At 39.8% G+C, this 19094-nt stretch overlaps 1 protein-coding gene across 2 annotated transcripts in view; it reads right to left on the minus strand.

The window, feature by feature from the left end:
- Positions 1-19094, minus strand: part of sugt1 (SGT1 homolog, MIS12 kinetochore complex assembly cochaperone) — a 143141-nt gene that overhangs the window by 97341 nt on the left and 26706 nt on the right. For both annotated transcript variants that reach the window (XM_078545877.1, XM_078545876.1), the window contains one exon: positions 14183-14253. In XM_078545877.1, coding sequence (XP_078402003.1) covers positions 14183-14253 — 71 coding nt within the window. The remainder of the gene's footprint in view (positions 1-14182; positions 14254-19094) is intronic.

The following is a 19094-nucleotide window of genomic DNA, read 5'->3' on the forward strand; positions in this document are numbered from 1 at the left end:
AGGAATAAAAGACTAGAAGCGTGACCAAGAGCTGGGGTTTTAGGAGGACAAAGGATTAGAAACTGAAGAGAATACAGAGAGTTGGCCTCTTTGTCCAATGGCGGGTGAAGGGAAGGCAGAATTGCAGGTAAGCCGAGGTTGAAATTAGTGGAATAAAGTGGAGAAACTGTGGTGGAATGAATTGCTGAGAGAGGTTTTAGCAGCACAGTACAGCAAGGAGGACCAATGGAGGGACTTAAGGACAAAGACAAGATTTTAAACCTGTGGTAAAGGGATGGAGGGATTTTCTTATGAGGAGAGGTTGAGCCAGTTGGGCCTGTACTCACTGGAGTTTAGAAGAATGAGAAGCGACCTTATTGAAACATAAGATTCTAATGGGGCTTGATGGGGTAGATGCTGAGAGGTTGTTTCCCCTTGTGGGAGCATCTAGGGCCAGAGGGCATAATCTCAGAGTAAAGGGGCCCCCACTTAAAACAGAGATGAGGAGGAATTCCTTCGCTCAGAGGGTAGTCAATCTGACGAATTATTTACCACAGAGGACTGTAGAGGCTGGGTCGTTAAGTATATTCAAGGCTGGGATTGACAGATTTTTAATCAGTAAGGGAATCAAGGGTTATGGGGAAAAGGCAGGAAAGTCGAGTTGAGGATTATCAGATCAGCCATGATCTCATTGAATGGCAGAGCAGACTCGATGGGCCGAATGGCTGACTTCTGCCCCCACGTCTAATGGGAGGAACTGTAAGTTAGCAAGGATGTGGTATGGGCACTATAGGACAGAATACATGCAAAGTTTTGCAACAACTTAAAGTTTATAGGGGCTTCAGGGCAGGAGTCAGCCAAGAAAGCTGTAGTGAGCCCAAAGATGACAAATACAGAAATAAGGGTTTCAATAGAGAATGAGCCTAAACGAGGTGAAGAAAGACCATTTTCCTGAGGTAAGGTATTTGGTCTGTAATGGAAACAATGTGATCTGAAGCTCAGCTTAGTTGCAAATGAGACTCTGCAATTAAAAAAAGGCCAGTTTAGCCTGAGACACAGGTTGGAGAAGGGATGGAGTTTATGGTAAAGGTCAAAATTTATTGTGAGGTGGAGGAAATCTGGACCTTTCCAAAATCAAAACTCAGACAAGCGGTATGACTGTACAGAAACTTGACGAGGAGTTGGCAGGTGATATATGGAGACAGGTGGCAACAGCATACATGTGGAAGCTCACCCCATGGCAGTGGATGGTTCTACCAAAGTCAAACAGCAGAAGCTGGCTACAGTAGAATCTTTAGGAAATACTAGAGATTACTACGTAAGGTAGGAGTGTCACCATTGTTAGAGATGTTATGGCTCTGTTCAGATAGGCGAGAACGAAACTGTGCAAGCACAGTCCCACAGAAGGGGACAACAGAAGCATTGGAGGATTACATTATCCACTGTTCCAAAGAACAGAAGAGTGTGAATCTATCAAAAGCATATGCCATTCATGACTTTGTTTAAGACTGTTTTGATACTGTGCAAAAGAGCAACGCAGGAGTGCAGGAAATAATTCGTATTGAGAGGGACGGCATGGAGTTGGGAGGCACTGACACATTATAGAACCCTGTAAAAAGAGAGATTGGAAGTAGAGCAGTAATTGGTGAGAATGGAAAGGTCGAGAGTGGGTTTTTGTGGTAAAGTATTAACAGCAGCACTGAAGGGCAAAGATGCTACCAGAACACAAGATGGACCTCATGGATAAGAAGAACTTAGAGAAAGTGGAAATCACTGGGGCAAAATCTGCACAGAAATTGAAGTTTTCTGGAGCCAGTTGCCTCAGGGAAGTTAAATGGGGGGATCCCAGCACAATTTACTGCACAGATAATTTTCATCTTGGTTACAAAGGAAATCCATAAATCTTTTCCACTTGATATCCAAGGTGAGGGTGAAAGAGCCAGAGGAAACAACTGGTTGATTGTAGAGAAAAAAAAGACCTAAAAATTTGACGGTCTCTGCATCCAGGTCTGGGATTTTTCCCCAAGGGCCTATTTTTGTGCTTTATCCTTCCTGTTGGTCTCACTCTGTTCCCGCTCTCACTGCCTTTCAGCTACAAAGACCCTGAGCTCCAAAATTTTCTCCCAAAACCTCTCCACCTCTTTTCCCCTTTAAGGAACTCTTAAAACATACCTCACCTGCCCTAATATCATCTTATATGGTTCAGTGTAAAATTTTGTTTGCTAACATTCTTTTGAAGTGCATTGGAATGTTTTACGACATTAAAGTCGTGATATAAATGCAAGTTGTTGTTGCAGTGGGAGAGGAAGTAAAAACGATACCCAATGTATGCAAAGAACAATTCTTTTGGGGATCAGGATGCTAAAAATTGATGTGTCCAGGATTCATGTTAAACTCCAGAGTATGCAGGTGGCTAGTGAGGAAGTAGCAAATGGATTAACCATGTTTTCATTTAATTAATATGACTGAGGCAAAGGATTAGCAACAGCAAATGTTACACCTCTGTACAGGAAAGAGAAAAGGGTAAGTCAACCAACTACTGACCAGGAATCCTTCTACAGATTAGATTACAGACAAAACAAATGCAGAATTAGGAGGAAATGGACTGATTAGCAAGAGGCCATGGGTTGTTAAGGGTTAGTCATGTTTGACTAACTTGATAGGATTTTTTTTTGACAGAATTAAGTATTGATCGGGGGGTGGGGTGGGTTAGGGTTAGGTAGAGAAGTGCTGCGGTTCTTATGGGATTTATAGAAAGGATTTGACTAATTACCTTTTAAGAAATTGGTTGATAAAATGAGGATCCAATCGAAATTGATGTACGGATAGATGGCAGAAAGTAAAGGTGGTAGCAAATGGGTGTTCCTCAGACTGGCAGGTGCTACAGGGATTGGTGTGAGGATAACTTTATTTGGACAAATATAAAAGGTGGTAGGTAGCAAAAGTTATCTGTTAATATCATACTAGTAGAAGCAATGATCCAACAATAGTACAGGAGATTTTTTAAAAAACCTTGGCAGACAGATTGTGCAGGCTATGTCGAGGCAATTAAATATGGAAATAAGCTAAGGTTCCTTCCTGTGCTAAAATTTCTGTTTATATAAAAGGGAACAAAATAAATTAAAGCTTGGAAAACATATCTGAGTAACAGTGGAATGTTGGGATGTTTGGCCAGTATAAGTGGGATTGAAGTCGCAAGTATCCTGATTCTTCATGCATAATGATGCATAAATTTAAAACGTTAAAAATGTTCCTACTTGAAACAGTGATAAAAGAAAGGAGTCTAAGAGACTAAAGGCACAGGAATGAAATTAGACAGGTTCGGTGAGAAAGAGACAAAGACTTGCATTTATATAGCACCTTTCACAACCTCAGGAAGTCACAAAGCACTTTATAATCAATGAAGTACTTTGAAATGTAGTCAGTCGTAACGTTGGAAATATTTGCACACGGCTATCTCCCACAAACAGGAATCAGATAATCACCCAGGTAATCTGTTTTTGTAATGTTGATTGAAGGATAAATTATTGGCCAGGATAGTGCCAACACTCCAATGACCTTCTTCTAAGCAATGCCTTGGTATCTTGCCACCTTGGAGAGCTGATGAGACCACTCCAACAGTGCAGCATTCCCTCAGTACTGCATAGGAGTGCTAGCCTAGATTTTTGTGCTAAGTATCTGGAGTGGGACTTGAACTCACAACCTTCTGACTCAGATAGCATCATTAACAACTGAGTCACGACTGTTGCTGAGTAGAATGCGAGGGAATGAATGGATTTCATTCATCCTTGCTTTTGTTCTTAATTTTTTATGCATTATGGCTGCAATTCACCTCATTGTTATTCCTGTTATAATGGCATAATTTACAAACTAACAGATATGATTTCCACCTGCAAGTCCTTTGATCAGTTCTTCAGTACCCTGCTTATAACCTCTTTTCAACCTGAAAAGTTCTCATTTATGGCTAAACCCTGTCTTTTGGATGCTGCAGTCTAAAGGTAATGTGGTTAAGGGAGTAACTCACCAAAGTACATCTGAAGTATTAAATGGCACAGTTAAGGTGAGTAATGCCATCACCATTGCATTTTTACCAATAACAAAGCTTTATAAAACTCCAAGCATTTAGGAACTGCATCTTATGATCTATATAGTCAGTTTCTTTAAAAAAAGATTAAACATGTCCTCTTTTTCCTGAATTCATGGTGTTTAACAAGTTATATTTTCATCCAATTACATTGGTTACCTATATGAAGTATTAAAGTTCAAGCTTACGGTTATGCCTCAATCCTGCTTAAATATTGCCGGGACTGGTGAATTTTAGCCATGAGGAAAAATTGGATAGGCTGAGGTTGTTTTCTTTGGAACAGAGGAGGCTGAGGGAGATTTAATGGGAGTGTATTAAATTATGAGGGACCTCAGTAGAGTGGATAGGAAAAAGCTATTTCCTCACATTTCTCTATTTATTTAGCAGGATTGGGAATTCACTGACAACATTAAGCGACTACATAAAAATTCAGGCCAGAGACTCTCAGGTGCAGGATTAGATTGTCAACTCTGAAACATCCACAGTACAATGAGACACATGAATCGCAGAGTAGCAGATGGGAGTGAATCATTTTCTTTTACCTGCAGTGTAATGCACATGTATAGGAGCTGACAGACAACATCTTATATTTAAATAGCACTCAATGTAATAAAATGTCACAAGATGCTTCACCAGAGTCTTATGGAGCAAAATTTCAGACCAGGAGATTAGGCTCAATGATTGGCTTGGTCAAAGAGGCTGGTTTAAAGGAGCATTTTAAATGAGGAAAGAGGTAATGAGGCAGAGTTTGAGAGAATGCAGCTGAAGGCACAGCCACCAGTGGTTAAAGTGATTAAAATTGGGGATGCTAAAGTGGACAGAATTAGAGGAGTGCAGATATTGGAGGGTTGTAAGGCTGCAGGAGATTACAGAGATTGGAGCCAGTTCTAACTTCTACCATCCTGTGTGTGTAGAAGTGTTTCTTAATTTTTAAAGGATTTTACACAATTGTTAGGTTTTAGACTTCTCCTCTATTCCTAGATTCCCTGAGCAGTGAAACTGGTTTCTTCTATCTGCCCTATCAGTTTCCATTATCTTGAAAACTTTGATTAACTCACACCTTAACCTTTTAAATTCCAGGAATCTCCATCTAAACTGTCCCATCAAAACACTGCCAAGCCAAATACAGCAGGAGGTTAGAAACAGCATTAACCTCGCCCTTCACTATTTCATCAAACACTCCCAGGGCAGTTACAAAATGAAGTTAGAGATTAAAGCTCCCTCTCCTCCTCCATCCAGTTGCACAGGTTAACAGAGGGACAGGGGCAGAGGCGGAGAGACAATAACAGTGGGAGGAATGGATAGTAATGGGAAAAGAGTACCAGAGAGAAAGAGGAAAAGGTTGGGATGGAGAACATCAATTAGACTTAAAGGCTGATGTCTCCAGGACCAGATGGACTGCATCCTCTGGTCTTAAAACAAGTGGCTGCAGAGATAGTAGATGCATTAGCTATAATCTTCCAAAATTCCTTAGATTATTGAAGGGTGGATTAGAAAATAGCTAATGTAACACCTTTATTCAAAAAAGGATGGAGACAGAAAGCAGAAGACTACAGGACAGATAGACTAACATCTGTCAAATAAAAATTGCTAGAATCTATTATAGCAGGATACTTAGAAAATCATAATGTGATCAGGCAGAGTCAACATGTGTCTGTGAAAGGGAAATCATGTTTAACTAATCCGTTATGAGTTTTTTTGAGGAAGTAACCAGCAAGGTGGATAAAGTGGAACCTATAGATGCGGTGTACTTGGATTTCCAAAAGGCATTTGATATGGTGCCACATCAAAGGTTAAGACGCAAGAGGGTATTGTGTTGGGGGTAACATATTAGCATGGATAAAGGGCCGAATAGCTAAAAGGAAGTAGAGAGTAGGGAAAAATGCGTATTTTTCAGGTTGGTAAGCTGAAACTAGTGAAGTCCACAAGGATCAGTGCTGCGGCCTCAACCATTTACAACCTACATCAATGACTTGGATGAAGAGACCGAAGGTATGGTTGCCAAATTGGCTAACGGCACCTGGATAAGTAGGAAAGCAAGTTGTCTGAGAGTCTGCAAATGCATATAGGCAGGTTTATTGAGTGGACAAAAAATTGGCAGATGGAGTATAATGTGAACTTGTCCACTTTGGCTGGAAGAATAGAAAAGCAGTATACTATTTAAAATGGAGAAAGATCGCAAACCTCAGTGGTACAGGGGAACCTGGGAGTCCTGGTACATGAATCATAAAAAGTATGCAGGTACAGCAAGTGATTATGAAGCCAAATAGAAAGTTGCCGTTTATCGCAAGTGGAATGCAATATAAAAATAGGGATGTTTTACTGCAGCTGTACAGGGCCTTGGTGAGACCACATCTGGAATTCTGTGATAAAAGCAAAGTAATGCAGATGTTGGAAATCTAAAATAAAAACAGAAAACACTGTTAAAACCTGACAGCATCTGTGGGGAGAGAAAGAGTTAACATTTCTAATCCAAAATGACTTCTTTGACTGCGAAAAGTCATACGGGACTCGAAATGTTAACTGTGCTTCTCTCCACAAATGCTGCCCGGCTTGCGGAGTTTTTCCCAGTATTTTCTGCTTTTATTTCTGGAGTGGTGCCTACTGTTTTTGGTCTCCTTATTTGGAAAAAGATATAGTTGCGTTAGAAGCAGTACAGAGAAGGTTCACTCGACTCATTCCTGAGATAAAGGACTTATGAAGAAAGATTGAACAGGTTGGGCCCATGCCCAGTCGAGTTTAGAAGAATGAGGGGTCATCTTATTGAAACATAAGATTGAGGGGTCTTGATAGGGTAGATACAAGGAGGGCATTTCCACACTTGTGGGGGAGACTAGAATTAGGGGACACAGTTCAAGAATAAGACATCTCCTTTTTAAGATGGAAATGAGAAGAAATGTTTTCTCTCAGAGGGTCATTAGTATGTGGAATTCTCTTCCCCAGAGAGCAATGGAGGCTGGGTCATTAAATTTATTCAAGGAAGAGTTAGACAGGTTTTTGATAGATAAAGGAATCCAGGATTATGGGAGGGCAGATGGGAAATTGGAGCTGAGATCACAACCAGATCAGCCATGATCTTGGAATGAGAGAGCAGGCTTGAAGGGCTGAATGGCCAACTCTTGTTCCTATATTACTCACCAATTTCTCATGGTGTTGCCCACAATCAGTCAAAGGCATATTATTTTATTAAAATACAAGTGCTACATTAAGATACAGTGGATAAAAACTTTTAGGAAAATGAGTTAAAGATACATGCTATTAATATGCAAATCATCCATGAAAATTAGGGAAAGAAAGATACACTGAGTTGCAAAACCTCTTACTCTTCTAAATTCGAGTAGATACAAGCCTAGCCTGTCCAGTCTTTCCTCATAAGACACAAGACCCACCCACTCCTGGTATTAGTCAAGTAAACCTTCTCTGAACTGCTTTCAACACATTTACATCTTTCTTTAAACGAGGCCAGTACTGTACACAATACTCCAGATGTGGTCTCACCAATGCCCTGGACAATTGAAGCATAACCTCCCAACTTTTGTAATCAATTCCCCTCACAATAAATGCTAACATTCTATTAACTGTCCTAATTACCTGCTTAATCTGCATACTAACCTTTTGTGACTCATGCACTAGGACACCTAGATCTCACGGAATCTGAGCTCTGCAATCTCTCACCATTTAGATAATAAGCTTCTTTCTTATTCTTCCTGCCATAATGAACCATTTCGCACTTGCCCACATTATACTCCATTTGCCAAATCTTTGCCCACTCATTTAACCTATGTCACTTTGTAGCCTCCTTACATCCTCTTCATAATTTACTTTCCTACCTATCTTTGTGTCATCAGCAAATTTAGCAACCATTCCTTTGGTCCCTTCATACAAGTCATTTATATAAATTGTAAAAAGTTGACAGGCATTTTTGGAGAGATTTTTCCAAGGTTTCAAAATCAACTTACATGCCGATATCTACGGTAAGCCTAAATAACGGCAGACTAATTAAGCATTCCAGCTATCTTGTGCAGGTCAGCAATTATCGACTTTTCAAAGGCTGATTTTTAAAATATATATGGCTGTATCCAATCAAAATTTTAATTAGAAAACATAAACAAGCAGATGTTAGAAACATGTCAGTACAGCACAGGTCGATTTTATCTCACATTAAAACACATCACAAATGTTTAAAATTCATTCTTGGGGGAGACGGTGACATAGTGGCGATGTCACTGGATTAGAAATCCAGAGGCCCAGGCTAATGCTCTGGAGATGTGTTCAAATTGCACCACGGCCGCTAGTAAAATTTAAATTCAATTAATAAAAAAAAACTGGAATATAAAGCTAGTCTCAGTAATGGTGGCCATGTCAATTACTTGAGAGTGCTATTCTTTTTGGATGTCTCACCTGGGCACTGTTGTCTTAGGAAAGCAGACTATTTAAGGGTTGAGATTATTGAACTGGGCTGGGAGGGTATTTTTCATGATGAAATCTGCTCGAAGAATTTTGACAAATGTCATGAACAATGAGAATCATCCTTTGGCGCAGTATTACTGTTGAATGCATTCAAGGAGAAGGCTACAACACTCAAATGCAGGACAAATGGGTTCCTGAACACATCTGTTCCCTTTTCTACAAGAACTTTTCACAGGAATTTGATGTATGGACGAGGATGATGTATGTACTCAGGACGGAACTCACTGACTGATTATTTTAATGCATTGGAATAGTTTTTAATTACATATTTTAAAGTTAGATCTCTGACAGAATAATTTTCTTTTTCATATTATTTCTTTATATATAATTTTTTAATGTATAGACAATAAGGTGAAATTGAATTGAATCTTCACTGATTGTTGCAAAAACCCATCTGCTTCACTAGTATTGTTTAGAGAAGGAAATCTGCCATCCTTACCTGGTCTGGCCTACATGTGACTCCAGACCCATAGCAATGTGGTTGACCCTTACTGCCGTCTGTAATGGCCTAGCAAGCCACTCAGTTCAAGGGCAGTTAGGGATCAGCAACAAATGCTGGCCTTGTCAGTGACGCCCACATCCCATGGAAGAATAAAAGAAACCTCTGAAGTTTCTGCGCCATTAACAATTATGAGAGGCAGCCAAAAGTGGGGACTTTGGACAGCTCATTCCTAGAAGTTTCTTCCCACTTCCAATTGTTTTTCAGTGCATCACAAATGACACCTTTCCCCACTGTTAAATATAACATGTCTGTTGGTTATGAGGCAGGTGGAATCTGATGTGCAAAACATGATGCAGGGCTGTAATATATGCAGTGTATATGAAGTTTCCAGGTAACATATACTAAATAACATTGCATATACCCGTGTAAATGTTCTAGCACATTGAGTCCTGCTAGCTACGTAATACTTACGCTGCATTTTTAAGAGATTCAAAAACCTTACTTCTGCATACATTTCTTCTCTGGAACCTCGCTTCCTGTTTTCACACTTCAGTCAACTTTTACATTATAAATTCCTATGTACACATTTATGCTGGAAGCTTGTCACACTCTAATTATGCCCTCCCACCAGAAATGGAGCTACAGTACCACAGGATTCTGCATTACTCAGCAATTGGTGTTGCAAAGAAACTTCCTTGGACCAAAGTTTCACTTGTTACCAAATTATCATTAATTTTCATATATTATAGTTATAGCAAGACCTAAACATATCAAAAAAAGGTCTAAATGTCTGATTTGAAAATGAGGACCACAGTACAGCTGCACCCTGATCAAATTTCCCTCTTGATCTCCAATTCCGCATTACTTAAGCATCATACTAGAGCTTACTCTGTGCACAACCACACTTGACTAGTAAATTAAAAATCTTGCAGAAAGAATGCATGCACTTCCTGTCTACAAACACTACTTTACATTGTCTTGATTTTCGATTAAGTTTTTCTATCAATATTTACCATTGCAATTTGCTGTGCCAACATTTTCCTTTCAGTTCTATCAATAGTCAAATTGTATCTGAAGGCTCTGGATGCTAAGTGACTTTGTGAAAAGTGTTTCTGAAATGAGTTTCCTTTCAGTGCTTCTCTACCTGCACCCACCCACTTCTGCTGTTTATTGCTCTTTGTATTTTTTTTAAGCATTCTGCTTATCCAAAGTTCTACTCCTCTGACTACAGTACACAAATTATTCTTCAATTTGTTTGTTTAATCTGAAAGGTGACTATATTTAATGCTCCTCAATTTTTCGCTCCAGTCTCCTTTGCATTCTGATTAACTGTAACTCACTTCTCAATTCTTTGAAGTCTGATGTTTTTATCTCACTGACCTTTCTGTACACCAAAAACAGCAATTTGGTTTGAACGCGATGATGACCAGGTCCTAGATGTTCCCACATGCACTATACTGAAGATTATATCCAGAAAAGTTTAGCCATGTTAGCCGTTGGTTGAACTTAGAAAGAAAACCATTTTGTATTACCTCAAGATTCATTTACTCCTCTGCATTTTGTTCTGGTACATCTTAGCTAATATTCAGGCAATTAAAATCATGATTAACATCCTGGTCTTTTTACATATCTTGTTGATCAACGAAGCTTCCCTTCTCTAAACCTTCCTTCTGTTCTCTCTGTGACAACCATTAATTCCCTTTTCTTTAATTTGTTTGTAATCGTTTCACATGGTCCTCAACTTACTTGGCTATTGCAAACATGTAAACGGGCCATTATTCTCCACAAATGCAAATCAATGTTGTTGCACTCAGTCGAAAGCTGTACTCAAAAGGAGCATATGTTTCAAGTGTAGCATCCAAGGGAAATTTATAATATCTACATGGTTGTGCCCTTAAAAGTTTCCTTATTAGGACACAAACAAAAGCACCAAGGGAATTGATAAGCTTGTCTGAAATATTCAAATAGTACAGGAATGGACTTGGTAGTTCAAGTGGAAAAAACAATGCCACTGTCTAAAGAGGCCACATGTGCTGCAACTGCGCTACATGTATAATTCTACGAAAGCCTTGATTTAATCATGGAGGCTGAAATTCAAAAAGGATGGTCTGATAAACTCAAATACATCCCTTTCGTAAGCAGACCATGTGATTAGAAAATTCACAAAGTTTATATAAAAAGATGTTTCTAAAGTTTTAGAAGTGGAGGGAATTCCAAACACTGGGGCCTAGACAGATGAAGGCAACAATAGCACAAAGGGAGGATGATGACAAGAGGCCAGAGGTTTGAGAATGAGAGCAAAGTGAAGGATTGGAGGGAGGTGAGCACCAGTCTTGGATGCTAAATGAAATACATCATAAGATCACAAGAAAAAGGAGAGGCCATGTGGCCCATCGAGCCTGTGCCACCATTCAATAAGATCATGTTGATCTGATTGTGGCTATTCTCCTACTTTCCTGCCTGCCACCATAACCCTCAACTCCCTTGTCAATCAAAAATCTGTCGAACTCAGCCTTGAAAATATTCAATGAACCAGCCTCCACTTCTCTCTGTGGAAGAGAATTCCAAAGACTAACAACTGAGACAGAAGAAATTCCTCATTGTCCCCATCTTAAATAGGAGGTTCTTATTTATAAACTGTGCACCCTCGTTTTAGATTTCCACACAAAGGAAAATATCCCCTCATCATCTACCCTGTCAAGCTCCCTCAGAATCTTACATGTTTCAGTAAGATGAGCTCTCATTTTTCTTAACTTCAATGAGTATAAGCCCAACCTGTTCAACCTTATCTCAAGGCAACCCCTTTGCCCCAGAAATTAGCCCAGTGAACCTTTTCTGAATGGCTGCCAATACAAGTTTAACCCTCCTTAAGTAAGGGAAGCAAAACTGTGCACAGTACTTCAGGTATGGTCTCACCAATGCCCAGTACAGCTGTAGCAAGACTGCCCTACTTTTATACTGCACCCCCTCATACAATAAATTCCATATGCTTCCTAATTACTTGCTGTACTTGTATGCTAACTTTGTGACTCATATACAACGGCCACCCAGATCCCTCGATATTGAAGCATTCTGTAGCCTCTCTCTATTTAAGTAACATTCTGCTTTTCTATTAATCCGGCCAAAGTGGACAACCTCACATTTTCCCACATTGTACTCTAACTGCCAAATTTTTGCTTGTTCATTTAACCTACCTATACCCCTTTGCAGACTGTGTCCTCCTCAATTTGTTTTGCTACCTATCTTTGTATCATCTGCTAATTTAGCTACAATATAATCCGTCTCTTCATCCAAGTCATTAATATAGATTTTAAATAGTTGAAGCCCCAGCACTGATTCCTGTGGCACTCCACTAGTTACAGTTTACCAACCTAAAAATTCACCTAAACTCTGTGTCTTGTTAGTTAGCCAATCCGCTATCCATGTTAATATATCACTGCCCCAACACCATGAGCTCCTATCTTGTGAAGTAACCTTTAATGTGACATTTATCGAATGCCTTTTAGAAATCCAAATACACTTCATCTACTGGTTCCCCTTTATCCACCTTGCTTGTTACATCTTCAAAGAACTCTAAAAATCTGTCAAAGGTGGATTTGTCTTTCACAAAACCATGTTGACTCTGCCTGATTGCATTTTTAAAAAAAAAATGTTCTACTACTACCTTCGTAATAATGGATTCTAGCATTTTCCCAATAACAGACATTAGACTAACTGGCCTAAAGCTTCCTGCTCTCTGTCTCCCTCCTTTCTTGAATAGTGGTGTTATATTTGCAGTTTTCCAATCCGCTGGCACCTTTCCACAATCTAGGGTATTTTGGAAGATCACAATCCTCTATCTCTGCAGGCACTTCTTTGAAGACCCTAGGATGCAGGCCATCGGGTAGAGGGGACTCGTCAGCCTTTAGTCCCATTAGCTTTCCTTGTACCTTTTCTCTTGTGAGCGCAATTATTTTAAGGTCTTCTGTCCTTTTGCCTACTACTTATCTACTATTCTCGGGATGCTTTTTGTGTCTTCTACTGTGAAGACAGATACAAAGCACTTGTTCAAAGTCTCTGCAATTTCCTTGTTTCCCATAATTAATTGCCCAATCTCACCTTCTTGGGGACCAATTCTCAATGTCACTACTTTTTTTCTTTTTATATAAAGTTAGAAACTTTTATTGTATGTTTTCTATTTCTTGATAGTTTTCTCATTCTAATTTCTCCCTCATTATTTTTCTGGTCATCCTTTTCTGGTTTCTAAAATTGTCCCAACCTTCTTGCCTACCACTAACCTTTGCAGCAATGTACATCTCCTTTCAATCTGATATCATTGTTAACTTAGTTAGCCACGGATAGTGCATCTTTCTCGTAGAGTCTTTTGTTCTCAACGGAATATATCTTATTGAGGATTATGAAATATCTCCTTGAATGTTTATCACTGCCTCTCTGCTATCTTACCTTTTAACTTATTTTCCCAATCCACTTTAGCCAACTCTGTCTTCATACCCTCGTAAGTGCCTTTATTAAACACTAGTTTCAGACCGAAATTTCTCACTATCCCATCTCTCAAAAATAAGAATGGTGGAGAGGAAGTTATTCATTCTATTTCTCTTAGTTTTCATCCACTCCCCTACCACATTCCAGAAGCCAGGCTTTTGCAGTTCTCCACCCAAAGTGAACTTTCTTCCTGTGTAAACCTACTACTACTACTAAACCTACTACTGCTACTAAACCTACTACTTTTCTACCCCTGAAGTGAATGCTGCCAAGTTATTTGACCAGCGTGGCACCTCAGCCCCAGCTCAATTCCATCCTCACTACTCAAACATGAACACATTTCTCGTAGACACTGCTACATAATAATGCAAAACAAGGACCTTGGCTGAATTTTCTGTCAGGCAATTGTTTCTGGATACCACAGCATATCTGAGCTAAGCCAAACACATTAATTGGGGAGTAGATGGATGAAACTAATATTCAAATGGAGTTAACTGGCTTCACAGGCACATCTTCTGTTGACCAAAATACAACTCATTATCAGCTTATCACGGCCTTGTGAAAGAAGAATGTGTGTGTAAAGGATAAACAATTTAAGAGTATTTATTATGCAAGAATCCAATTATTAATAAATCAAATACAACAATGAGGGACTAATTACTGAAATAACCCAAAGTTAAAAAGCAGCAAAACGATTCTCTAACATAAGAATTTAAAACACCTACCATCTAGTTCCTGTCCTCTTGTAAAGGACTCCATTGATGACTGATACATTTTTAAGTGATATTCCGCAATTCTAAATGAAGAGAAGATAGATATGAAAAAGGCAATTTTTGAAGAAAAATATAAATTCCAGCTAAATAACTAATGCTAAAACTTTACTGGTTTAATTGTCAATTATTCTAAAATAAATGCACAGCTTGGAATTACAAAGAGCTCCCGTCAAGATTTCACTACTTGTTTAACAATATACTTCTTGCATAACTATAAACTTCTATGATGGAGAAAAGTGCCAAAATGGAGTTAAATGTAAAAAGTGCCAAATTGCAGTTAAACCTGTTGGAAATTAAAAGAATAGCAAATATTCAGATTATAAACTATTACTAAAGTTGCTCTACTGGGAAAAAAGCCCCTCAAATAATAAAAGTATTTTCAAAGTGTATCTCCCTTTCCTCTTTTATACCAGTTATTCATTCATGACAGTGATAGGAATACAATAAATTGGTTAAACCTGTTATCATGCAATACTGTGCTTTATAAATGACTGTTTCAAATGCTTTCAGTAATACCAGAGAGATATCCATTACAAAAGAGGAAGCACAATAGCTGACTGGGCCTTTCCAAGAGTAAAGGTTTTAAAAAGGACTGCGATTGGAGCTGCATTTGGTTCATCCTCCAGTTTGCACCTACCTGTAAGAACTTGTCAGACTAGTTGGCATTCAGTTCGAAGAATACTTTCTCTTGCAAAAACAAATCAATTGCAGCAACTGTAGTAATCCTGCTTTCTGCAGCTAAATTTCAGCAGCAGTAGGAGTTAAATGGTGCTGGAATTATTTGAGGGTAGATATTTGAACAATAATTACCTCAAAATAAGGTAGCCCCTTGTTCAATTAGTTTTGCCAAGGATAAAGTCTATCAGGAGGCAGGTTCAACCAAGGCATTCAAGAGGGAATTGTATTGTTAGCTGAACAGGAAGAATGTGCAGGGCTCTGAGAAGGTGGAGCAGTAGCACTCGGCAAATTGCTCCCAGAAAGTAGGTGCAGACACTATGGGCCAAATTGTAACAATTCTGAGATTCTGAGAGATTCAAATCTTGCAGCTTGGGCCCAACGTTATTCGAGAACATGCTCCCTAGGTCAGGCAGTTCATCTGATGAAGTCAGTGTCAGTCATCAAAGAAAGATGTGGGCTGCTACTTGAAGCCACGGCCTGCTTAAATGCTCATCAGGTCAACATCTTAGTACAGGGGTGTCCAGAAAACAGCCCTCAAAGGCCAGGCAACACAATCCTATTGGGTTTATATTTTTTTCAGGTTTTCGCATGAGAATCTTGAGAGATTGGAGGTTTAGAAGAGATTGTTTTGGTAGTATTGTCATGTTGATAGATAAACCCCAGCTGGTATCCCAAAAGGTGTTAGCATCAATAACTTAAAACATAATGAAAACATGAATTAAGAAGCTTATACAGGCTTCTAACATTCAGTTGCGCACATAAGGCAGTTCACAAAAGGACCAGGACTTGTGCAGCAGTCAATTAAAGTATCTGAACAAAGTCCTTCCATAATTACTGGAAATTTAGTTGCAGTTGCCAAAAAAAAAATCTTGTATCCGGTGTCACCGAGGGCTGCACTGCAGCCAAAGTTAAGATCCATCTGAAGTACTGAGTGTACATAATGTTGGGTGTGAGGGTGCCATACTTTAGGAAGGATGTCAATGCAAGAGTGCAAAGGAGATTTACTACAATCACAGAATCTCAGAGTGCAGTAGAGGCCCTTCGCCCGTCGAGTCTGCCCCGACACACGAGAAACACATGACCTACCTACCTAATCCCATTTACCAGCACTTGGCCCATAGCCTTGAATGGTATGACGTGCCAAGTGCTCATCCAGGTACTTATTAAAGGATGAGGCAACCCGCCTCTACCACCCTCCCAGGCAGCGCATTCCAGACCGTCGCCACCCTCTGAGTAAAAAAGATTTTCCTCACATCCTGTCCCTCACCTTGAACTTATGTCCCCTCGTGACTGACCCTTCAACTAAGGGGAACAGCTGCTCCCTATCCACTCTGTACATGACCCTCATAATCTTGTACATCTCGTTCAGGTCGCCCCTCAGTCTTCTCTGCTCCAACGAAAACAACCCAAGTCTATCCAACCTCTCTTCATAACTTAAATGTTTCATCCCAGGCAACATCCTGGTGAATCTTCTCTGCACCCCCTCCAGTGCAATCACATCCATCCTGTAACGTGGCGACCAGAACTGCACACAGTACTCCAGCTGTGGCCTCTCCAAGGTTCTATACAACTCCTACATGATCTCCATAATTTTGTAATCTATGCCTCGATTGATAAGGCAAGTGCCCCATGTGCCTTTTTCACCACCCCATTAACATGCCCCTCCACCTTCAGAGATCTATGGACACATACGCCAAGATCCCTTTGTTCCTCATAACTTCCTAGTGTCATGCCATTCATTGAATACTTCTTTGTCAAATTACTCCTTCCAAAGTGTATCACCTCACACTTCTTAGGGTTAAATTCCATCTGCCACTTATCTGCCCATTTGACCATCCCATCTATATCTTCCTGTAGCCCAAGACACTCAACCTCACTGTTAACCGCCCGGGCGATCTTTGTGTCATCCGCAAACTTACTAATCCTACCCCCCACATAGTCATCTATGTCGTTTATATAAATAATGAATAATAGGGGGCTGAGCACAGATCCCTGTGGTACGCCACTGGACACTGGCTTACAGTCACTAGAGCATCCTTCTGACATCACCCTCTGTCTCCTACAACTAAGCCAATTTTGAATCCACCTTATCAAATTACCCTGTATCCAATGTGCATTTGCCGTCTTTATAAGTCTCCCATGTGGGACCTTGTCAAAGGCTTTGCTGAAATCCATATAAACTACATCAACTACACTACCCTCATCTACCTGGTCACCTCCCCAAAAAATTCAATCAAATTTGTTAGGCATGACCTCCCTCTGACAAAGCCATGCTGACTATCCCTGATCAAACCATACCTCTCCAAGTGGAGATAGATTCTCTCCTTCAGAACTTTCTCCAATAGTTTCCCTACCACTGATGTGAGACTCACTGGCCTGTAGTTCCCTGGCTTATCTCTACAACCCTTCTTAAATAGTGGAACCACATTAGCTGTTCTCCAGTCCTCTGGCACCTCCCCCGTAGCCAGAGAGGAATTAAAAATGGTCCCAGGGATGAAGGACTTCATTTATGTGGAGACTTGAGAAGTTGGTACTGCATGGAAGGCCAAAAAACTAAAGAAAGATGTTTACAATAATGAGGGGTTTTGATCAGAGCAGTTAGGAAAAATTGTTTGGACTGGTATGCGGATCAGTAACAAGAGAACACAGATTTCAGATAATTGGTAAGACATCCAGACTGGAAATTGGGAATTTTTTATGTACCATGATGGCCTTCCACATCCAAACTGGACTGTGTGGACTTCAGAAGTGTTAACCCAGTGCTTATGTGGTCAAGATTAGTTTCAGAGACCACCCCTTGTAATCCCAAGACCCAGTAGTTCCATCAGAACCAGTCTTCAGCCAGTCTGAGAACCAGACTCTGAAACTTGCTGCAAGTCATTAAGCGGCTGAAGTACTTAACCTGTTCCAGTTTCAAAGTTCACCCGAGAACCAACCTCCTGGATATTGAACTACAAGAAACCTTGCAACCTGCAGTGAACCCTTGCTTTACAAGGCCCTCACTTCAACTTGGGTAATGATCCCAACATGGGACACCATAAATTGTAAATCAGAGACTGAATTAACTGTAATCTGTAAAAGTTCAGTGTGTGTGCGTGTGTATGCGTGTACGTGCACACGTGGTGTAACACTGCAGTAATTTGGGGTAAGTGTATGAGAATAAATAACCTTCTTTACTTTAAGCTCATGAAAACTTGCTACCGAATTAATTAATTGGAATACACATTCCAAGTGTAAGAAAAGACATCTCTTTCCATACAAAACTGATTACAGGCAGTAGGCATACATTGCGGACTTCCAGACTGTACTTCTAATACATTGCGGGAATTTTCTTACCTACCCTGAACAATTTATACTTTAGCTCAATTACATGCAGGAATGTTACCACTTCAAGCTTTTCTTTAGAGCAGAATAGCAAAATTTTCAAGTTTAAACAGATCAAAAGCAAGTTACATTTGTTTGGCCATAAAAAGACCATCAAGTTAAATATTGTGTTTCCTGCCTTAGGAGAGTCACCCTAGAGCTGCAGCTTCTGCAACGCTCGAGCCAAAGATTCCTTATCAAAAGCATTTGTTCATTGCCTATCCCTTCAATAACAAACAGGAATAACCTTTCTAGAAAAGAGTTCATGACCTGAACTACATGAGGAGTTCCCAGTTGTTTCTAGTGTGGCTTCCCCCTAAACCGATCCTATAATAATGAGGTGGTATGAGAGAAGATACCACTGTCATTTCTGGAGCACCAAGGTGACAATTTTTTCCCTGGGTTCTCGCTGTCTTACCAAATTGGCTGTCGAGTAAAAACAGAATAGTTATGACTGGGATAGGAACATTTGGCCCTTTCTAATTAATCTACAAATCACCAACTGCTCAACATAAGCTTCAACATTTCTCTTTCTGCTCATCACTTCAACTGCTGTCCTTGATAACTTATACAATCAGGTTAGAAGCCTCAATGCAAACAAAAACATCCCAATGACTTTGTACTTCTAACCCAAATTTCTAGTTTTTAAAACTTTTCCAACTCCTGATACCTGGAACAGTTGTAGTTACTCATCTTTGCACACTTTCAAAATCAAATAGGACTCTACAGCGTTCCTCTAAAATAGTCAAAAAAGTCAGATTAGACAGCAGGAACTATTTCTTGAAACTACAGTCACATTAGCAGTTTAAATTCCTGAGCGTTG

This window comes from Cetorhinus maximus, chromosome 7 (assembly GCF_964194155.1).
Source record: "Cetorhinus maximus chromosome 7, sCetMax3.hap1.1, whole genome shotgun sequence".
NCBI lineage: Eukaryota > Metazoa > Chordata > Chondrichthyes > Lamniformes > Cetorhinidae > Cetorhinus > Cetorhinus maximus.